The sequence below is a fragment of the Dendronephthya gigantea genome, unplaced genomic scaffold (genome assembly GCF_004324835.1).
Source record: "Dendronephthya gigantea isolate DGI-Jeju-01 unplaced genomic scaffold, DenGig_1.0 000007F, whole genome shotgun sequence".
Lineage (NCBI taxonomy): Eukaryota > Metazoa > Cnidaria > Anthozoa > Malacalcyonacea > Nephtheidae > Dendronephthya > Dendronephthya gigantea.
In genome coordinates this window covers 64957-85581 of record NW_021163017.1, presented here as the reverse complement: position 1 = coordinate 85581, position 20625 = coordinate 64957, and the positions used below count along the sequence as shown (strand labels likewise).

The 20625-nt window shown below is 37.5% G+C and overlaps 3 protein-coding genes across 6 annotated transcripts; all 3 read right to left on the bottom strand.

Annotated features, from left to right (window-relative positions):
* Positions 1–518: 518 nt before the first annotated feature.
* Positions 519–12115, bottom strand: LOC114517261 (protein FAN-like). Of its 4 annotated transcripts, none has more exons than XM_028536929.1 (37): positions 11805–12115; positions 10631–10816; positions 8512–8610; positions 8331–8409; positions 8170–8225; positions 7974–8067; positions 7772–7843; positions 7629–7673; positions 7461–7513; positions 7212–7344; positions 7056–7127; positions 6849–6948; positions 6661–6754; positions 6469–6551; positions 6300–6379; positions 6137–6227; positions 5926–5989; positions 5634–5685; positions 5358–5478; positions 5003–5134; positions 4869–4911; positions 4641–4740; positions 4397–4508; positions 4158–4263; positions 3796–3855; positions 3561–3619; positions 3340–3407; positions 3102–3169; positions 2893–2954; positions 2605–2666; positions 2461–2517; positions 2311–2334; positions 2160–2217; positions 1983–2075; positions 1774–1876; positions 1556–1665; positions 519–1445 (listed from the first exon to the last, which is right to left on the bottom strand). In XM_028536929.1, the coding sequence occupies exons 1-37, from the start codon at positions 11870–11872 to the stop codon at positions 1351–1353; spliced, it is 3054 nt and encodes a 1017-aa protein (XP_028392730.1). In that variant the 5' UTR covers positions 11873–12115; the 3' UTR covers positions 519–1350. The 4 variants fall into 4 exon arrangements, with proteins under 4 accessions (XP_028392730.1, XP_028392733.1, XP_028392732.1 ...); XM_028536932.1 differs by lacking the exon at positions 11805–12115 and adding an exon at positions 11037–11120; XM_028536931.1 differs by lacking the exon at positions 3796–3855 and having other exon boundaries at positions 11805–12114.
* A 153-nt stretch (positions 12116–12268) lies between these two features.
* LOC114517126 (UPF0489 protein C5orf22 homolog) lies at positions 12269–17001 on the bottom strand. Its single transcript, XM_028536777.1, has 6 exons — positions 16589–17001; positions 16042–16444; positions 15872–15940; positions 13282–13470; positions 12956–13086; positions 12269–12753 (listed from the first exon to the last, which is right to left on the bottom strand). Exons 1-6 carry the CDS (start codon positions 16999–17001, stop codon positions 12630–12632), a joined length of 1329 nt encoding a protein of 442 aa, XP_028392578.1. The 3' UTR covers positions 12269–12629.
* A 175-nt stretch (positions 17002–17176) lies between these two features.
* On the bottom strand, positions 17177–20615 carry LOC114517024 (aspartate aminotransferase, mitochondrial-like). Its single transcript, XM_028536665.1, has 12 exons — positions 20424–20615; positions 19815–19974; positions 19537–19653; positions 19260–19319; positions 19098–19171; positions 18829–18916; positions 18664–18732; positions 18538–18573; positions 18280–18430; positions 17920–18162; positions 17733–17806; positions 17177–17581 (listed from the first exon to the last, which is right to left on the bottom strand). Exons 1-12 carry the CDS (start codon positions 20504–20506, stop codon positions 17459–17461), a joined length of 1278 nt encoding a protein of 425 aa, XP_028392466.1. The 5' UTR covers positions 20507–20615; the 3' UTR covers positions 17177–17458.
* Positions 20616–20625: the final 10 nt, after the last annotated feature.

The window sequence follows — 20625 nt, the reverse complement described above, 5'->3', positions numbered from 1 at the left end:
AAATCGCGCAACGTTTTGCTCAAGTTGCCGTTTCAGCAAATTTTTTTTTGGAGAAAAGTTAAAAAACATATAAATACGATACTTTCTTTATTTTGCTATTGTTAAATATAAACGCATGATGTTGAAATGGTGTTTGTGCAACAATAGCGAGATATCTAAACGAAACGACGGGCATTTGCCACGTCGACTAATGAGCACAAGCCGCGGCACAATGTACCATGCAAATTTAACCGGTCAAGCGTAAAGGGTGAATATGGGGCAAATTCCGCTTCTATATTATTTCGTGTGAGAAATACCCCGCACATACAAAATGCTGTAGAGAACCGGAAAAGGAACCTGTCAAGGCTTTACGTACGACATGATATCTTTTATCTAAGATCTTCACCAATAACACATTAACACTGTCATATTAAAGCGTGCTTAAAATCAATTTACAAGTAATACAACAAAAAGTCTATTTTAATGACGTCACGGTCACTTTACTTTTTACCATCACGCTCAACCCAGGAATAAAAATTTATTGTAAATAAATAAATATATGCGTCACCTATATACAAATTTAATATCATTAATATTCATGTTAATTTTAAATGTAAATAATTTGTGCATCTATATAGCTGGTGTACGAAGCAAGATTGGTTCATATGATGGTTAGGCTCAGAGCAGCAAGTTCAAGTGAAACTCACCATCATCTCCTTTTCACTTGCAACGTTGAAGCTAAACGGACTTCGTACAACAGGCAATACAGTTTACAATATCTCTATATTTTCACTACATATTTGTCATGTGAAATATTTCTCTATAAAATTTAATTTTTCCCAGTGATACCCGTAGTGAAAAATACCACCGTCGTTTGTATATCTCAACTATCACACACACGAAAAAAGGCCGACTTATGCTGTCTAATGTTTCTATGGTTGTGACGATATCAACCTTGTTGACAGAATGACAAGCTTGCCACAACTTGTTTACAAAGTCCCTACGTCAATCCTACGTATTTGTCTCATAGACAAATTGTGCTAGACCGTTCAATGAGGAAGTACCATTGCTATTTACAAGCGGTGTAAGAAGCCAATATCTTCTTCGTTGTGTGTTATAACGCTTTCTCATTCAGCCTGTGTTTTTTCCCAAATTTTCAGTGACTTGATCTCCCCTTTTGTTAGGCGTTTTTAGACAAACGAATGTTTGTTTAGATTTCCGCGGAAAACATTCTCTAATCTAGATATATACGGTTGATCTTAAGGAGGTAATGGCTCGAATATATTGGTTATTTCAGAGTTCACAGAAGAGACGCTCTCCACGCGAGACGCCCTTGCTTGTGATTGCTCTGTCCAACGACTGATCTAATATTCAAACAGCTATCTTCCACAATATAACCTGATTATCTTCCCCTCCGGTCGCGACAGTCAGCCCGTCCCGCGAGACATCCACGCAACGAATGGGACCTAAAATTTAAAAAGTTATGCGTCGTTTGAAATGGAACTTAAAATACTATTGAATGATGACAATGAATTCAGAAAACGGAGGTAGGCGAGTAACAGCGTTGCAAGCTAACCTTGATGTCCTTCAACTCTCTGCACTTCCTGGTCGTTTAACAAATTCCAGATGTGCAACTGACCAGAGCTTCCCCCTGCCATGACAAGTTGACCATCCCAGACCGCGCATCTGAATCAAATGGCAGGACTAAGTTCGAAGTAAATTCTCTGCATTTATCTACTCTGCGGGACAAGACGCACCGAGGCATTACGACGAGTCAAACATTCCACGTCATACCTTATTTCGTCATCAAGATCTTTCAAATATAACTCGGTTCCAGTCTGCACGTCAAGGACGCGGATGCATTGGTCTGCGCCGCAAGACAATATCCGCTGACCATCTGTGAATAATTATAAAAAACAACATAATTATAAACAACTCCGAATAAGCTTTGAGATTATCTAAAACATGCGAAATCTAAAACATGCGAAATAAACGAAGCTTACCAGGACTAAAAGCCACCGTATGGACTGTACTTCCGTGAACTTCGTGTTCATTAATGATGATACGTTTATCAATGTTCCACAGCAATACGTGGCCTAAACGACACAATAAAAAAATTAAATATATTATTACGGCCTTTCCCTGAAATTCTTCCGAGGGACAAATTCGAGAGTGTTTACCATCGGTTGTCCCGGTAACCACCAGCGTATTCGTTGGATGAAGATCTACAGAGTTGACCTGAGACAAAAAGGATTTTCTTAGAAAAAATTTGGGGAAAGTTTTAAAGAGTTGAAATACTAAAGAAGAGTGTGAAATGAGTGCAACACTTACCTCAGTATCGTGATCAAGTTCTGTCTAAAATTCCAAAAGAAAAAAAAAATACATAAGGACAACATTGGGAAAGGCGACTCATGTACCGAAGCTAGTTCCACTCTGATCAAGTGCATTCTTTAGGAAGTGTTAGAAAGGAAAGAAACGTACTAAAAGTTCAGGCGAAGATGCCTTTTTCCCTCCACATTCTGGCACAAATTTCCACACCTATGATAAGAGACATACAAATTAAAAACACTCCCGACAAAGAATAATCACCGTACTGTTTTTATTCTTTAGAGGTAATAGAGCTACCTTAACAGTGGAGTCCCATGAAGCGGTGACCAGTATACCATCGTTCCAACATAAACATGAAACTGTGGAGGGAGACATTAGTTGGATAAGAGGGGGTAGCTGAGTTATCTAAGGATACGAGGGATACTATTATTATCCAGGGGATACCATTATTATACACCAGCTACGTTTTAGAGGAAGTTTCTACCTTTAGGCGCTAGTTGTTTATTCTTTATTCCGAAATGACCCCCCTGAAAATGTTTCCTAACCTCCCGTTAAAACACTATTCTGGGGGGGGGTTAAACGTACTTGCATCGTCGTGGCCACGAACTGTGTCCGTCACTCTACCATATTCAACGGAATAAATATAGCTGAAAATGAAAGAACAGAATATACAATATTAACTGGTGGCGACAGGGTGGTCATATCCTGCGGGTGAACTACAATATTTCCGTTGAATAAACATAAGAATTACAAGTACACAATGAATATGAGTGTTTTCAATCTTATCTTCTTACATATTGTTGTCCCATGATCCAACAACAATCGTCTTTGAGTCAGGCATAATAGCACAGGACGATAAAGCCTGCCAAGAGAAAATACATACAACAATTGAAATTTGAAAGACTATCGAGTGGTTAACCGAGTGTAGTTGGTGACACTATATGCGTGACTACACTATTCTAAGGGCCATAGGAAATGAGAATATGGTACATGGATAATAAACTAGTTGATCAAGACAGCATGCACACATACCATAGAGGAAAGGTTGATACTTCGTACTTGTTGCTTGTCGTTTAGGCTGAACATTTTTAATTGGGTATCTGAAATTGAAGACACATCAATGAATCATGCAATTTCGGTTAACAGAATTGGTGTGGGTAAACCGACGTATATTGTGTTGTACGAGTCTCGCAAATTGTCAGGGCTCCAGCCACGAGAAAGATCAAAAGCTGGTGTATAATTTTCTTGTTTACCTTGGGAAACAGAAAAAACGCTTTTTCCATCAAGTGACAGACGGACCGAAGTCACACAACTAAAAAAATATCAGGAATGGTCAGTATACTTTCACGAGGGAAATATTCTGCCTTCAAGATAAAAAATTAAGGTTTTTTTACGGCTTTTGAAGTTAATCCAGTTTTACTGTGTAGCGTTTACAAGTACAATGATTACCGATATATTTTAGTGATTTTAAAAATCATTTAAACCAACCTTTTGTGCCGGCTCAGGACAAAATTATTTAATTTCATTTCCATACGAGCGTTAGAATTTCTAAATTTAGATTACACAGTTGCTATTAAATAGTAAACAACATTATTAAACATACTTTAGCTGCGAAAGGAGACGTAAGTTGTATTTTTAAAACAAGTAGTTTATAGTTTGTGTTTTAAAGATTTCAACGAAGCGATTAAAAAAAGAAGATAAAATAGATTCCCGTTTGAAAAGTAAATATGTTAAGTTCAACGTGGTTTAAAATTTCATTTCAATCCTGAATATCTTGAGCAATCATTTTATTTTTAAAGTGTACGCTTTTACGTCAAAAACGATTAAAAAATCTTTCTTGTCAAGCTTACTCTTTATGCAAGCGATGACTTGAGTCGTTTTGCAGTTTCTCAAACATGCTCCAGTGAGGCGACCCGGGCTGTTCATCCAAGCTGACATTTGTGTCCGTGACAGTGACTGAAATGATGAAGCAAATATTGAGATGCGGGGAAATAAAGTCCCAAAGGTAGACGCTTGTGAAATCTTTGTGGATGACAAATGATAGAATCATAGCAGAAGTTAAAACATTCTCTAGTAATATTAGTCGCACCTTCCTGATCCACATCTTCCATTAAAAAGGGTTCGAACTTTCGCATGTCCAAACTACTGACTCCATTTAAAAGATCGATAGTTTGAGGTACTGACGTTGAAATCCTAGCACCCTGAAAAACATACAATGTTTTGATGAGAGATGCTCGTATGTCGAGAACAATCACCCCGGAGTGGAGCTCTCATTCGGACCAACATATATTTAAGAAAAGACGATCACTGAAACGATTTATGAAATAACTCACACTTCGCCTCGGATGGGGGCTGGTGAAGAGTTGTTTTGGAGTTTGACCAAATTCGAGAATTTGGGATTCAAGCGACGCTCTTTCGTTCGGATCTGTTATACTAGGAATACAAAACATGAAAATTTACTTCACTATACTTACTGCAAATTACAATTGATAAGCATTCTATTAGAAGACTTGTATTATACGACAATTACTTTAGAAAGTTTTATATTATGAATAGTGTACCTGTCTAAATCAACCGCGCCTTCGTATGTAAGGTAATAAAACACTAAATGAAAAAAAAAACTCCGATAAAATAAGCCGAAATTTCGGTGGCAATGGTGAGGTTTCCTCGCAAGACAACTGATGTTTCCACTTACCGTTATTAGCCTTCCATGCTTCCTCGCCCTGTTGCTTGTACCCAAATATTAAGTCGATCCAGTCATGAATGTTGTCGGATACATAAGGACACTCGAGTGCTTCACGGCATTTCCTGATGAAATCTTTTGGACCTTAAAATAACATTGAATGCATAAGTATACCAAAGGTTAATGTGTCACACCAGATCACAGTTCAGTTTTATACGAGGTACAGTCTTCGTATGAACTTTATATACACCTGGAGTGAGAACATGTATAATTCGCGATTTGCATACAGGAGGCTTTGATCGATGGACGAAATTCCTACCATCTTCAGTTTTACGTTCTCACTCCAGATACATATATAGCGACCTACCACTAGCCCAAGCGGGAAGTTCTACGTCATGAACTTGCGTTTTATCCTGTTTTACTCCAAGAGGAAGATTTAGTCTGTTGACCAAAAACTCGCCAGATGATTGATAGAACTCAGGAATTAACTGAATAAACAAACAAGGATAAGTTGTCCTCAAACACGAGAAATGAAAATAGAGTAATTACGATCTTTTCACTTTCATAGCTGCAACTGATCAATATTTGCCGTAATCTCTACTTAAACACCACATACTGTATGGAATTAATAACAATTACAAACCTCTTTAACATCAGCGTGACCAGCAAGAACATTCTTCCACGTCGCACCAACACTATACGTGAAAAAAATAAAAAGATAAACATGTCTGAAGTGTTTCATTATTAGGGCTATGTAGCGAGTACTTTTGACAAAAGAAAGTATTACGAAGTGTGTTGAACACTTCTTGATTAAAACAGGAGGGAAAACATGATTTTTTATCAGCTAGAAAGGCGTTCGACATAGCATTGTTGTGGAGATATTTTAACAGGTGTTTAGTAAATCTAATTGAATGGAATCTTCTCATGAAACTCACCTGTTGAACAGTCGATCAGGCTGATCAAATTTCCCCCCTTGTAGACAAAGTAGATATTCAGGAGCTATGAAAAGAGAAAGTTGAAAATTTTGGTTTCTTTTTTTTAAATGACGGATATAATGAATATCAACTATGAAATAACGGAGTTTTTTCGTTCAAAAGACAAGTGGAATGTTCTGTTTGTTTGTCTGTCCACTAACGACTCACTTACCAACACGTGCTAAGTAATAAAGCACATATCCAGGCGTTGAATAATGACTCCCATAGAGAAACTTTGGCTCAGCCATATCTTTACAGCGATCCTGAAGCAAATACAACTTGGTATGAAAAACTTTTAGAATTCAGAAATCTGCGTTTTTTTACGTTTTTTCTACCTTCAATTGTTTTAAACGCGTTTCGTTCAGAGCACCGATTGGCTTTGTGAAATCACGGAACGTTTTCGGGTTGTTCAGATCTAAAACCGGAAAAAATTGTAAGGATCCAAAAATATCGTGGCTAGCCTTGCTACAATATCTAAAATATGTCTACATGGGTGCATCTTACCTAAATCTTTACTTTTGTAATCCGCAATAACCCAGGGGAAGACTGGGTACTGGGTTAGATCGTTGAAGCTGCGATCCGCTAGGCTGGAGAAAAGTTGTGAAACTTAAGTTAAGATAATTTGACATTGACTGTTGAACATTTTTACTTAATGTAACATGAGTAATTAGTCGTATCACAAATGTATGTTGATACCTGTTTAAATACATGAGATAGTCGAAGTTTGAAATAACACCGTTCTGCCATTTTAGTGTCATGTTTTCTTGACCCGTATCTTGAAGTTCCAAAGCTGAAAAGAATCGCAGATGAGTTCAAAGAAAGATCGTTGTCTACACGTGTGTTGAACTGATTTATCGGAAAGGAAATAGCGTGTTTTATTGTACCTGGTTGTTGCAGAACAAGGTCGTAAAATTTGTCTCGGTCCTTTTGTGATGGAAATACCAGAAGCATATGTGCTTGATCTTCTGAAAATATCTCCACGCCCTGAAAAAGGATCGAGTTTAAATTAAAACGCTTTTATTAGTTGCTCAAGATTTGTCTAAGGGCCTAGCACTTTTACAACAGTTTCTTGCCAATCTTGGTAAACTTACAACATGTCTTAAAAGATATCTTCTTTTTACGACTCTTCTTACTGAACACAGTTTGCATTTCATCACTGGAAACTGTAGAGAGTTGGAAAAGAAGAATAAGAAAGATGTATTCATAACATAAAGGAACAAATTGTACTTAAAACGATATGTTTTTACCGGTTCAACATTATTGAATGGTTGAAAATATATTCTCGCGGAGGTTAATAATATTCGTCCTGGGTTAACGACGAGTGGCGTGATTCGCTCGGCCGTTGTTTCCAAAACAATCTTCTCAAACAAATCCTCCAGCCTAAAATTAAGCGATAAGACAAAGATGGCTTGATTTGAGCATTCTCCAGGATGAACGTGTTTTCTCGTGTTAAGACCTTTGCAAGGCATCATTGAGGCAATATTTTGCAAACATACCAACTCGTATTGAAGCTTATTTTTGACTGTCTTGACTTTACAATGGTCTCAATCTGATAAAAAACCCAGAAATATCTTAACATTGGTTCAACACTGTCACAGTGGGATGATGATGACACCTATCAATAGCACTCAAAAACTGTACTTTTAACATTCACTAAGACATACCATTGTTGAGTGTTCTGAGAACGGCAATGAAGCAGCCCTGAGTAACTGTGTTAATAAAAATAAAACGAGACTTTATTTTACATATTCAGAGATTTTCACAACTGGAACATTCTTTTAACGATAAACAGCAAAAAAGTACACACCTGCTGTAACTGATTAATGATGCTGCTTAGTGGAATGAAGTTAAAAGAAAATAAATATTGTTGAGTCTTTTCCTAGAAGATATAATGTAAAATGTTTACAAAACAACATAATACTGCTTGTCTATTATGATATATTTGGAGTTACAGGCAAGGATGACGTCAATAACAGTTCTTGATGCTGCGTCTGGTTGCAAATACATACACGGATAAATACATATGGTGCAATGGTGTTGCCCTCTTTCATCTTTACAACCAAACTTGTTTCAACAGAAAGAACATTTCCTTTTGAGTCAATTCTAATAATTGAGAAATATTGTACAAGGAATAAAGATTACGATAAACTCTGAAGTATTTACAAACGGTGCTCAATACTAGAAAAAACAGAAGTATTTTATTACCTGGACAGAAGTGGTCCTGTCCACTGTTTCATGGATTTTATATCTTTAAAAGGGAACTACAATTATAAAAACAAATGTTAAATCTAATTGTCTAAATGTTTTGAATAAGCTCTTTGTTTTTTTAGAATGAGTTTTGGAAGTCAAGTGGAAATGTAACCAACCTTTAAAATGGGGTAGGCTGTATCCAGGGGGTCAAAGAGGACCGAATGAGAACAGAGTTTTAAACGACCTCTTTGTTTTCTATGAATAATGCAAATGCAAGTTAAATTAAATAACTTTTAAGAATATACATGTATTGTATTTAATGTTGCTCTAAGTTTCATTCCATTTATACTTGGATACCTTTTAACTGCTTCATCTTCTGTTGTGCCAACAGGGTAATAAAATACACTAAAATCTTCAAAGTATATTTCTGCTGGCTCTAATAGCAATAGTGAAAACCTAGAATATAATACAACTCATTTGCATCTCATACAACAAACAGATCTAACTGCGGACGGTTAATTAGGGTGCAACATAACAGATAAGAATATCATCAGCTATAAAAGTTGATCAGAGATCTTTTTGTGACAAACATCCCTCGTGGAAGCAAAAAGGGAAACACTAGTCTCAAACTTCAATAGGGAATGTAAACAGGGATAACTGATAAATCTCAAAAGAAATACACCTATACACTTGTCATTTTCATTATCGAAACTGCTGTGATATGAAATATTTTCATTTCGTATTCATGTGTTGTATTATTAATAAATTCTAATACAACTGTAGTGTAATCTTACGATCACGGAATACAATAAGTCATGTGCTGTATGTAAAGTCATGTACATTATGCCCATACAAAATGAGCCATAACATTATGACGATAATTATCACTTTAACAGGATTAACACAAGATCAAGCTGGTCGAGAATCAACTCGATCTTTCGCATAAATAGTATCAAACGTGGCAGGTTCGAGATTTCTCAATCTCTTAAAAATAGAACAGAAATCAATGGTGGGTGACTGACAATAGGAAATCAATTAAATACTGAATACAAATGTTTAACACTTTAGACTCCACATCGGAGATTTCGGATGCTTCAGAATTTATGAATTTAAAAGGATTACCTTTCTTTTAATGCCTCATCGGACTGTATTAGACCACAAGAACTGTCGAATGTTAATTCAGCCATGTTTACAAAATACTTTCAACTGGGTGACCGAGCCTTAGTTAAGAACAGGGTGGGTTCTCCGGAAGTTTAGTGAGGGGGGTGAAAAACTCTTTACACCAGCTCTTCTTTACCTCTTCTTCTAAATCCGTGCCCAACATTAATTTTTATGATGTAATAACATTTTATGGTTTATTTTTTAGTATCGATGACAATAGTTACTACGAATGCTACTTCGAGAGCATTTCCGTTCCAAATACAATCCACAGACCTCAAACTGAGTTCAAATTTATTCAGGAATTTGTAATTATTTTGCTGGAACTAAACAGCAACCTTATGCATTGCTATATCTGTTTACATGGTAGATTGTTATCATAGACGCAACCTTTGTTAGAATTATACTAGACGTTTCCTATAAATCTACAAAACAGGAAACTAAATTGCCATGCATTTCCTAATGGCTGCTATATCAATGCACCCTCGATCAATCAAATCGGCTCTACTAGATTCCTCCACGATCCAAAATGAAACTGATAAACACTCGTTGCATTTTGAACAAATATACTAAAAGACTGAATCTATTTGCCCGCTCTACTAACACACGTTACGAGATTACGAAACTGATAAACATTAATCCACTGAGATAATTGCGGTTTACCACAGTCCCATATAACAAGCGGTGTATTCAGCTTGGAACAACCGAATGAACTCTACTCTCTCGTCTCTATATTTCCCACAAACACTAGAGCCTACCGCAGTAGACTTCACGGCTATACTCCCTCCAAAATTACAATTCACGAACGCATGTACGACTGGAAATTCACATGTAACACATTGGAATTTTTAATTTTAGAGCCCTGCGCGTCTTATGCGCTGATAAACATGTAATAACAACTTCAGAGTTAGATTGTCAGAAAAAAATGTTCTTCAAGGACAGAGCATGACCGCACAGTCTCACAAGATCGTTTCAAGCAATCCAGATGCTTTTTACATTATGTTTCACAAACTAGAATAGCCATACGTAGATATATTGACGGTCAGAACAGGTTTAAAGACTTCGGCTATGCTTTGCTACGAATGTTGACTATTGAGCCAAGCTGGGAACTGTTAATTGCCTTGGAATACCCACGTATTAAGTCCCCGTGTAATCCCTGTTAGCTAAAATACCTAAATTGTCATTATCACCGAAATGTCCGTTGCATTACATCGAAGGTCATCAGGAGAATATGTAAACAGAATTTAAGAACAAAGAAAACTATTATAATATTCAAGAGTCAAAAAGATCTAAAAACCGGAATATATTATGTACCTACCTACACGACCGAGCCTCGCTGACAGACGCCTCTAGATTTATCAGCTTTTCAAAGTGACCAAGATCCCATTTTTCATCCTCGTCGCTTTTTGCGGACGACAATCTTCGCTTGAACGAGTGCACAATGCCATCAGACTTTTCTGTGAGCAAAGCAATCGATTCTCTTAGTCGATTCACCGTCATATCTCTACGAAGAACAAAGAGTGTCCACACATTACGTTTTCCCGGTTAATCGAAACGAGGCGAAACCGAAATCTGGCAATTTTGCAACAAGCGAAGGCATTGAATAACGTCTAGAAAAGGCGTGTAAACAAATGGCTGGACAATTACCAAATTCAACAGACGAATTTTAGCGAGCATATTATTTAAGATGTACATATATTATTTTGTTTTTGTTTCAAACGTACAATTATGTGTGTTTGTACTAGGCCGTTTTACCAATTACAGGCATCAATGCGGAGTAAAACGCGATGAGCCCGCCCCGTTTCCATGAGACATATCATACGGCGATAAAGATTCCATATTTGAACCTGTAAAAGGACAGTTTTACTCTGGAAGCATATGATATTATCTGTGAATTTTTTGTGCCCACATAAGCCAATATGCCATATCAATTTGGATATTTTTTTATCAATTATTCATCACACTCGGTTTGCGGTGACATTAACAACAGCATTGTTGAAAAGCAATGATCGTAATTTAAACAGAGAGTGACACCTCTCTCCAACTGTTAGCACACAAAGGTGCTTTTTGTCAGGCGATGTCAAAAATGCATTTCTAAATTCAAATCAAACCGATTTCAATGCATGTTATTCTAAAAAATTACCAGACAAACGCGAGATTAAGTACCTTACTCAGTAACATGCGTTGAAATCTAATGCGTTCAAAACATTTTTTGAACAGTTTGATAGTTGATATTTACAAAATTTCACGGTTACTTTAACTAAGTTACTGTGTAATTGTTAGTACAATTTGTGACCTTTATAACATAAAAAAAAGTTAATATTCTTCACCAAAATCTTGGTTGTATTTTGATAATATTCGACTTTTACATAACTTTTTGTCTTTTTCCTAACAACTGCCAATCATTCAGGTAGATTTGACAGAGGATTTGAAGTGATTTATATAAAATACATCGGCATTTTTCTAGCCTAGTATTTCGTATTATAACATACCTTTCAGAAAACAGTTTCATCACCAGATTCCACATTTTGAAGTAGGTCAAACTGACAGAAGTCACCATCCTCTTACATTGACATCAATCAATCAACGAACATATGGTTTAAGTGAAACAATAAACGTGTGTGTACCATAATAAACGCGCGTGTAACAATGATTAAGTGTGCGAGAAATAAAACGAACGTAACAACAAAGCCAAACTTCACAGAACACAATATTTTAGTTCCGTTACTCGAGTGCTTCATTATGAAAGCGGAATAACATCAGAGACGTGAAACTGTGAAAGTAAACTCCCGCGTGATATGTAGGAATCGACGATGTCGATGCTGAAATAAATTATTACCATAAAAGTCTGTATACAAGTGAACAATATAACTGATCAGATAAGGGGTCATCATGAGGGTTCAGAGTATTTTAAACGTGTCTGTAAGGCACAACACACTAAATTTCATGGCGATAGGAGCTACTTCGTATAGCTAGCCTGATGGTTTAGTATCTCTATGCTTATATGTTGATGTTTACTTTCTTTGAAAACGACAAATTCTCAATTAAGGAAATGAATAACGATAAATGATGAATTACATAATGGCTAGAAGTTCAGTTGGATAACGGGTGGGTATATTATATTGACCTGTTCCTGATAAGTGTTGCTAGGTGAGAAATTGTTTTCATCTTGATTCTATATATATATAAAGTGTTCCCACTGGGCGCCGCACAAAACACAGAGATATTGAGCCAGTCGTTTCCTTCCTTATTCATACAATACATATGCATGGAGTCCACTTGCTTTTTGAGTACACTTCACCAACCTGGATAGTGGATTACTCATCTCTGTATTCGTAAAAGAACTCGATACTCTCTCCGAAGCAATTCTCAAGACACTTGATCAGCCAGGTTTGAATGAAATCCACAGAGCTCGGAGGGGTGTAGTCATCATCGGAAGACCTACACGAGATAAACACAATAGTCCAGTTACATAACTGCGCGCAGGTGATCACGTACTGTTATGCAAATGATTATACAGTATTTTTACTCCATCGTCACTATATAAGCCGGGCGATCAATGGCCATATATATACAAAGAGGTTTAAAATCGGAAGTTATAGATTTCCGCCAATAAAGGCATTCATGTATGTATCGAACCCACCTTGCGACTGTTACTACAGTGGGTTTCGGGATTGAATGTAAAAGATGTTCCATGTTCTTGATCATTTGCACAATGTCTCGTTCATCAGTGTGATGGACAGGAAGATTAGTTGTCATCCCAGCGGAGTGCAGCTGAAATATCGAAGGGGGAATACACGACCATATTAGTAGATTCAAGGATAAAGTTTTGCTGAGGGCGGGAAAAAAAGAACGATAACGGAACAAACATTAACAAACATTAAAAAAATGCTTGTGAAAATCTGTTGCTATATCCATAATTGGTACATTGGACGGGTCACTCGCTCCCGTCTAGCCTGATTCTCTTACCACTTCATAATCAATACTTTCTCCGCGCGAATCCCTCCATTTCTCAATGAACTGCATGAACTCTTGATTAACAGACAATGAACGTTTCTCTTCAGCCGATAAATCATGTTTGTTTTCTTTCATGATATTTAGTGTTCTTTCAAGTTTTTCCACGTTATTCTTGTGTTTTTGCGAAGCGTCGATCATGGCCTAAAATTAACTCATGAAATCATTCAACTGTGTCTATCAGCCCGGCCGTGCTCCGAAAGCTTGAAATCGCATTCAGACTGACTATGCATGGCTGGCTTACATCACAAGCTGAGCTTGGCAGCGGTGGAGGCCTGGGGCCCTGTTGTATCAAGCCCGTTTTTGGCTTCCCTCCTATTATGTTAGGCCCAGATCTCCTGCGGGTTTAACGGGTGAACGCTCTTTTGTCCGTCTTAAAACCCGGTTTTCAGGTGGGCAAAAGAGCGTTAACAATACAACCTAGCCCGCACTCGGGGCTGTTGTTATTTTCTCACACCCTTACGTTTAACCTGCTTTAACAAGTGCCAGAAATGCCAAGCATACCTTGGAATACTGACTATAAGTTTACTTGGACTGCAAATGCATAGGAAGGTAATAATTGAGTTGCAAATTACGCTGATGTTTTCAGTTTTGATGCATGAATTATAACGCTGGGCAAGTGCAACCAGTTCATTTTGGGTATAGTGCGTTCACAATCAAAGCTTCAACGACAAAACGCCCGTTGAATGAGTGTCTAAAAAAAGAAATTTATTCAAAAACTTGACATATGCATGTGGACGGATTTTGCATAATCGTGGTTAGAACGTGGATCCGTTTCCTTTCTTCAAGAGCGACACACGTTACATGAATGACACTGTGAAATAAGCTCGCAGCCTTGGCCCTGGCACGAAGTCGACGGTGTTTTGTTCAAAACGAATGGATGAAAATGCAAATGCAAATATATTAAATATTGCTTCTACAGTAGATGATAATGCAAATATATTAAATATTGCTTCTACAATTAAGTTTCAGTCAATGATTGACATACATTACAATTTCTAAAGACAAAGGTCTTAAAGACCTAATTGTTTCCTGAGATCTACAAAGTCAACATGCAGGCATCTTTCGTTCCAACCTACGTGCATAGCTTGCTTTACAAGACACAAAACTTAAATCCCATAATTATAAACCTTTAAGAATACAACAGAACGTGCATGCATGACAGGATTAACATTACTAACATTCCTTTCAGTCTATTCTTGATTCTCTTTTTTCCGAGCTATTTCGACTCCTTCCTCTTGCCATTTACTGATGCTCTCATTTGGCTTTATCAACGTCAACAGCGTTACGGTGAGACTGTCTCTCATATACAACAAGAGTGCAACTTCGACGACGAAGTAAAACGCGATGCTGAGCCAGAACTTTCCGAGAATCGCATGAAACAACAATGAAATACTATACCCGACTTCGCAAGCTATAAGATCACCGATAATATTTTGGTACGAGTCGCCTTTATATTCCCCCGATGTGCCGCTAGATTCTCGGTAACGTGCGATGACCTTTTCGCTGTTTTCCAATACTTCCCACGAAAACTCGAACACGAACATAGCTAGGAAGCCGTAGCTCGGTCCAAAGCCGAGCAGATACCACAAATAGTACAATACAACTCCGTGTAAAACGTGTGTGAAACTGTACGGGTCAAACATATATTGAGAAACCTTCGGGCTGTACCATTGAGGAACGAATAATGGCGACCAACCGCCGTTATGCCAGGCCATATTTTAAACGGTGAAAAAGATGTCGATATTTCACTGTTTGCTTGTTTGAAATTTGAACAGGCTGTGCCGAAGACGCGGTCTTTTATTACACGATAACAACAGCACACCTGCCGTAGCGTCACGCACACCTGAATGCAACTGACGTAAATTTGTGATTCTGAAGCTCCCTGACGTATGTGAAGTCAAAGGTCTTTGTATTTCGCTTTTTGCAGTAGTAACAGATCTAGCCTGACCCAAAATTAAGATATTTGGTGACTAACTAGTGTCACAGAGTTTCACAGCTAGCCTAGTTTCCGTTTGGTCGTTGGTTAGTTTCATTGACGATGAAAGTAGACTGTTGTTATTCTACTCAGCCAGGACTGATATGATTGAATGGGAAAAAAACAAACCGCAAGTGTTGCACATCCGGTATTTTTAAATGCACGCAATTAGCAAAACATACCAGACAACGTACAGGGCTCAGTAACCTATACGTCAGAGCGAACGTCAGAGCATCTGACGAGCGAGCTTTGTCATGTAGCTTCAAGCCCGTTCTTCACTAGGCGAATTTGTTCGCGTGAACAGATAAAAGTAGGAAGCGATCCTATTTTTCGCGGCGAATTTTTTCGCAAGCCAATCACATCACTGGATTTCAGATATCGCTTCGCGTCACGCGAATAAATTCACCTAGTGGAAAACGGGCTTAATGACATAACAACGCAGTTCTTACGTCCCTAAACAGGAAAACAGCCATGTTGTTTTTCAACCGCTTTCTCTGACGAAATTACACTAAGTCACGTAGCTGATATATGGTAAATATTTAAAATTGCTGCAAATGTCATACTCACTGAATGCTCTTCTTGGTGACAATCAATGCCAGGGAATTGGTAAAATTTTCGCAGTTCTTCAAATTCATCCTGTAAAAAGAGTGGCAGCATAATTGCAAACATTCTGGATGTTGGTTGGCACGCTTTACATACCTTTGATTGAATTCAAAATGAATAGAGCAAGTACAAACCTCAGTAAACATTGTTTTGAAGGGATTGAAGGTGGAGAAAAAGTCCATATCAATGTCCAGAATGAAAGGTTCCTCCAGCTGAGATGATATTTGACTGATAAATAATTGAATGTCGTTTTTTACTTTCCCATCCAAGCAATCACTTTTATGTGAGGAGATATTTTTTGGCTTGTCCTGAAGGCATACGCATTCATTTACAACCAGATTGCCACCACAAGCCATCATTCCTCCAGGAATATTGACTTTCAAGTTTTCTTCTGATTCATTACCACAAGTTAACTTGGACTGCAAACAGTTGACAGGCATTGTAATGACAACAACAGTAAGTTCTTGACAGTTTTCTAAGTCCTTCTCCAATGCACACAGTCCATCTTCACAGAAATACTTCTCAAAACAGGAGACTCTAGGGGATCATATATTCACAATAAACTGCAGTGGTTTGTGTTCAAAGATCCAATAATCCCGACCAACAATACCGCATTGAATACCTGAAAAGCCTATTTCATCCCCAACACCACCCCTACATCCACAACCTCTGCATTATTACCTTATCGTTCCTTCAGACTTGTGTCGACCAACATGAAACATCAAAGTTTTGTCTGAAATCTGATTCGACCAAGGTGGCTTGACCCATATAACCTTGCTAATATGTCCAGCGTAAACCGCAGGTAATATCCAATCCGCAATACTAATAACATCAAACAATATCGCTTTGTTATAAACACTTTCAGCTTGCATTTCCAACGGGGCCATCAAGTCCGGATGGGAATCAAAATGCAAAAACATTAGGCCAGAAAATGACAAATATTTTGATCCGATTGCTCGGTAAATATACGGCAATACTTCTTGATGATATTCGCATATCCACACTGGGATTTTCTTGTACAAACGCAACTCCTTTTTGTATTTTTTGCCTGGTTTTTCTGCGACGTTAAAACGCACTCCTTGAACGCCGGCCATATTGAAATTTAAAAATCGACAACCCGCACTCAGGCAGTCAGGCTATACTCAGGCGTAACGTCAGGCCTCATTTTGAGGCGCTGCAAACAGACTAGGCCTGTTTGCAGACTAGATGAAGCATGAACCAGCCAGACTGGGCCAGTCATACACATAGTTTAAATGGTTAATAGGTAGTTTTACTTTATTTCATGATTCTCTCCAAAATAGATCAACAACACTATACCTAGTTCTTCTAATACATAAAATTTAGGTTGAAAATTCGAGCCTATGCCAAGCAAGGCATACGGAAGTTAAACCATCATAACCATCATCTATCCATTAAATCATCATCTATCATTCGTTCGCCCGCAAATTGTAAGACGCAAAACGTAGGTCTGTCGGTCTCTTTTCTGCCTTTCAGGCCCCAAGAATCAAGACATAGCACTAATATATTTACTAAATAATTCCAATATTGTCTCTACTTAGTCACTTCGTGAACGCATTCGGCTAAATACTCAACATTTGTTGAACTCACTCCAGCCACCGACATTCTGCCATCTTTCGTAAGATATATTGAAAACTCGTTGGTCAGGCGTTCAACCTTTTAAAAAGAGAAATACCAACTCTATATATTTTGTATGCAAAAGTCCAGTAAGCCAGAATAGTCGGCTATTATTATTACTCAAACCATGCCACTGAAGTAACATTATTTCCACTTTTCGAAACATGTCAATCAAAAATTGACCTCTCACCTGATCAGGTTTTAATCCTGTGAAACAGAACATGCCAATTTGGTCTGTGATATGCGACCAATCATGTTTAGACCCTACAAAGTGCAAGTGATTATTTCCAGATCATTCTGCGATATGAGCTAAACACCACTGAGTAAAAACAACATCTCAATTATAACGTTCAACGTTGGCATCACATGCAAAGTACCTAATTTCTCCAAATTACTCCTTAGTTGTTCTCTCATTGAGATAATCCTGTCTGCCATGCCTTTCAACTCGACAAGCCATTGCGCCCTCAATTCCTCGTTGTTTAAAATACTGGTAACAATTCTTCCTCCGTGAATTGGTGGACTTGAGTACATCGGACGAATGAGTATCTTCAATTGCGATTCCACATTCTTGGCCTCTTCTGGCGACTGACAGACGACCGTCAAAGCGCCAATTCGCTCGCCTTTTCAAAAGAAGTATAAAAAAGTATTAAATTGAATATTTCGCAGCATTAAAATGTTGATTATATAATGCGGCAGTGGCATATAGAAAATGAAAAAATGAATAAAGAAATACTAACCATATAAGCCCATATTCTTAGCGTATGACTGCGTAACAAAAACTGACAATCCTTGATCGACAAAGTACCTCATAGAAGAAGCATCTTTATCGATGTCTCCGCTTGCAAAACCTTGATAAGCCATGTCGAAAAACGGATACAATTCACGTTTCTATAAAACAGGTTAATAGTCCCCAAAAAGCTTCAAGATTAACGCAATTTAAAAACAGAAATGTCTTGTTCAAATCAGTCTCACTCTATATAATTCAATATACACACCTTCACAACCTCGCATATTTCTTTCCATTGCTCCATCTAGAACGTGAATGAACTTGTTTCAGGTATATTCAAAATAAGGAACGCGTTTTCTACATTAGCCTACAGCATGTTCATTTTCAAACGCACCTTTGGATCGACTCCGGTGGGATTATGAGCACAAACATGAAGTAAAACAATTGATTTCTTTGGTAAATTCTAAAAAGGCAAATATTTGCTTCATTTATGTCGGAAAAATTGCGAATATCTAATTGAAAACACAGCGAAAAAAGTTAAAGTATAAAAGTTAAGTACGTTAAGATCTTCCAAACAACCATTGAAATCAAAACCACACGTTCCTGCATCATAATATCGATAGGTCTTCATATCAAAACCAGAATCCCTAAAAAACAAGATGTTTCTATAATCCTTGGTTTCATTCTGCTTGTTGAGACTATAGTCTCCCAAGTCTAACATCTCATCATGTTGCAAAGTGTTACTGATTAATTTGTCAATTCGGCAGACAGAACAAACCTTTGAACCTCCAGGGAATCCCCCTTTGATCTATCAGGTTCAGTACTAACCGAAAAATAGGTATATGGTTTCCCCATGTAGGATTGGGCATATAAACCACTTTCTCACCCGGCCAGAATTTTGCCTGTAATGACATTGAGAATTGGTATAAATATAATTTATGTAATGTAAATTAATTTTCATACATAGTAATTTAATATGATATCCCATACCAAAAAGGCAGCACCAATTCTCAAGGCACCTGTGCCAGAAATAGTCTGAACAGTTGCATTCTAAATAAAGATTGAACAGTCAATATGTCCGGCTTGATTTATAGGTTGAGGAGATCTATAGGAATGGGACCTGATATAACAACAATGAGAAACTTGAATGCAAAACCCACAAGAAAAACATAAAAAATAGTTCAATGTGTGGAATGCAACGTAGTGACAAAAATAGAATAGGGGATAGTAAAAACATATCAATATCTACTTGTTTTAAAAAACTCACCAGACCATTCATATCTTTGCCAAAAGCCAGTTGTGCAGAAGCCTTTGCAAATGCAGGCATCCCTGCTATTGGTGCATATTCCTTGTCAAGGTTTTCTGAAACTATCATACTCTCTGCCTAAACAATAAAGCTTAATTATTACTCATACATAGTCCTTATATATGCTCTATGTTTTAATTAACCATTAGCTTGCTAGTGCACTATTATATCTGACTTAATTTTAACTAGTTGCATGAATCAAGTTTTTATGTGATCAAATCAGCCATCTTTTGAAGTACCTTCTTAACAACAGGTAGAACATATGGTTTTCCTTGGTTATCTCTGTAAGCCCCAGCACCAAGATTAACTTTCTTAGGATTTGGGTCTTTCTTGTATGCCTCAGTGATCCCGAGAATGGCATCTGGTGGACCCATCTCAATATGTGACCACCATGAAGAACTATTAAACATAAAGTGAAGTTAAATAGTAGGGGTTGCCACTTGCAAATATCTATGCATGGTGAGTCCAATGGTAATGATAAAGTGGACCAATTTGAGCAACCTAATCAAGACCATTTTTGTTCCTGGCATATCAGCTAACATTTCAGTTAACGTTCGTTTAATGTGGCCTGCGAAAGTACTCTATAAAAACGAAGGACCCCAACAGGAACCAATATATGTAATCAAGTAATTATAATCAAGTAATCAAGTACCCATTGTCCGACTTCGATATAATTTTTGCCATTAGCTTGTCTCAGAAACGCTTGCTTTTTTATATTAAACCCAAGCAACAAAATTACTCAAATGAATAGTACAACAAAATTCCACAGTACAATTTTACACGTGCGTCATCAAAGGCAGTCATGAATATGGTAGGGGCAAAATTTTTCAAATCTAACATTTATTTACCTGGCTCTGTTGACGACACAAGAGAAACCTGAGATGGAAGAAAGTCTAGACTTCAAACATCGTCCAAATTTAAAACCGATCATATCGAGAAGTAATTTTTTGTAAAAAGTCTTCTTTTCTCCCTCTTCTTCCAACTTTCTACTGGTTAACCGGTTGCCCAACCTATTCGTCCCGGTGCTATTGTTTGCCACACGGCGCCTTA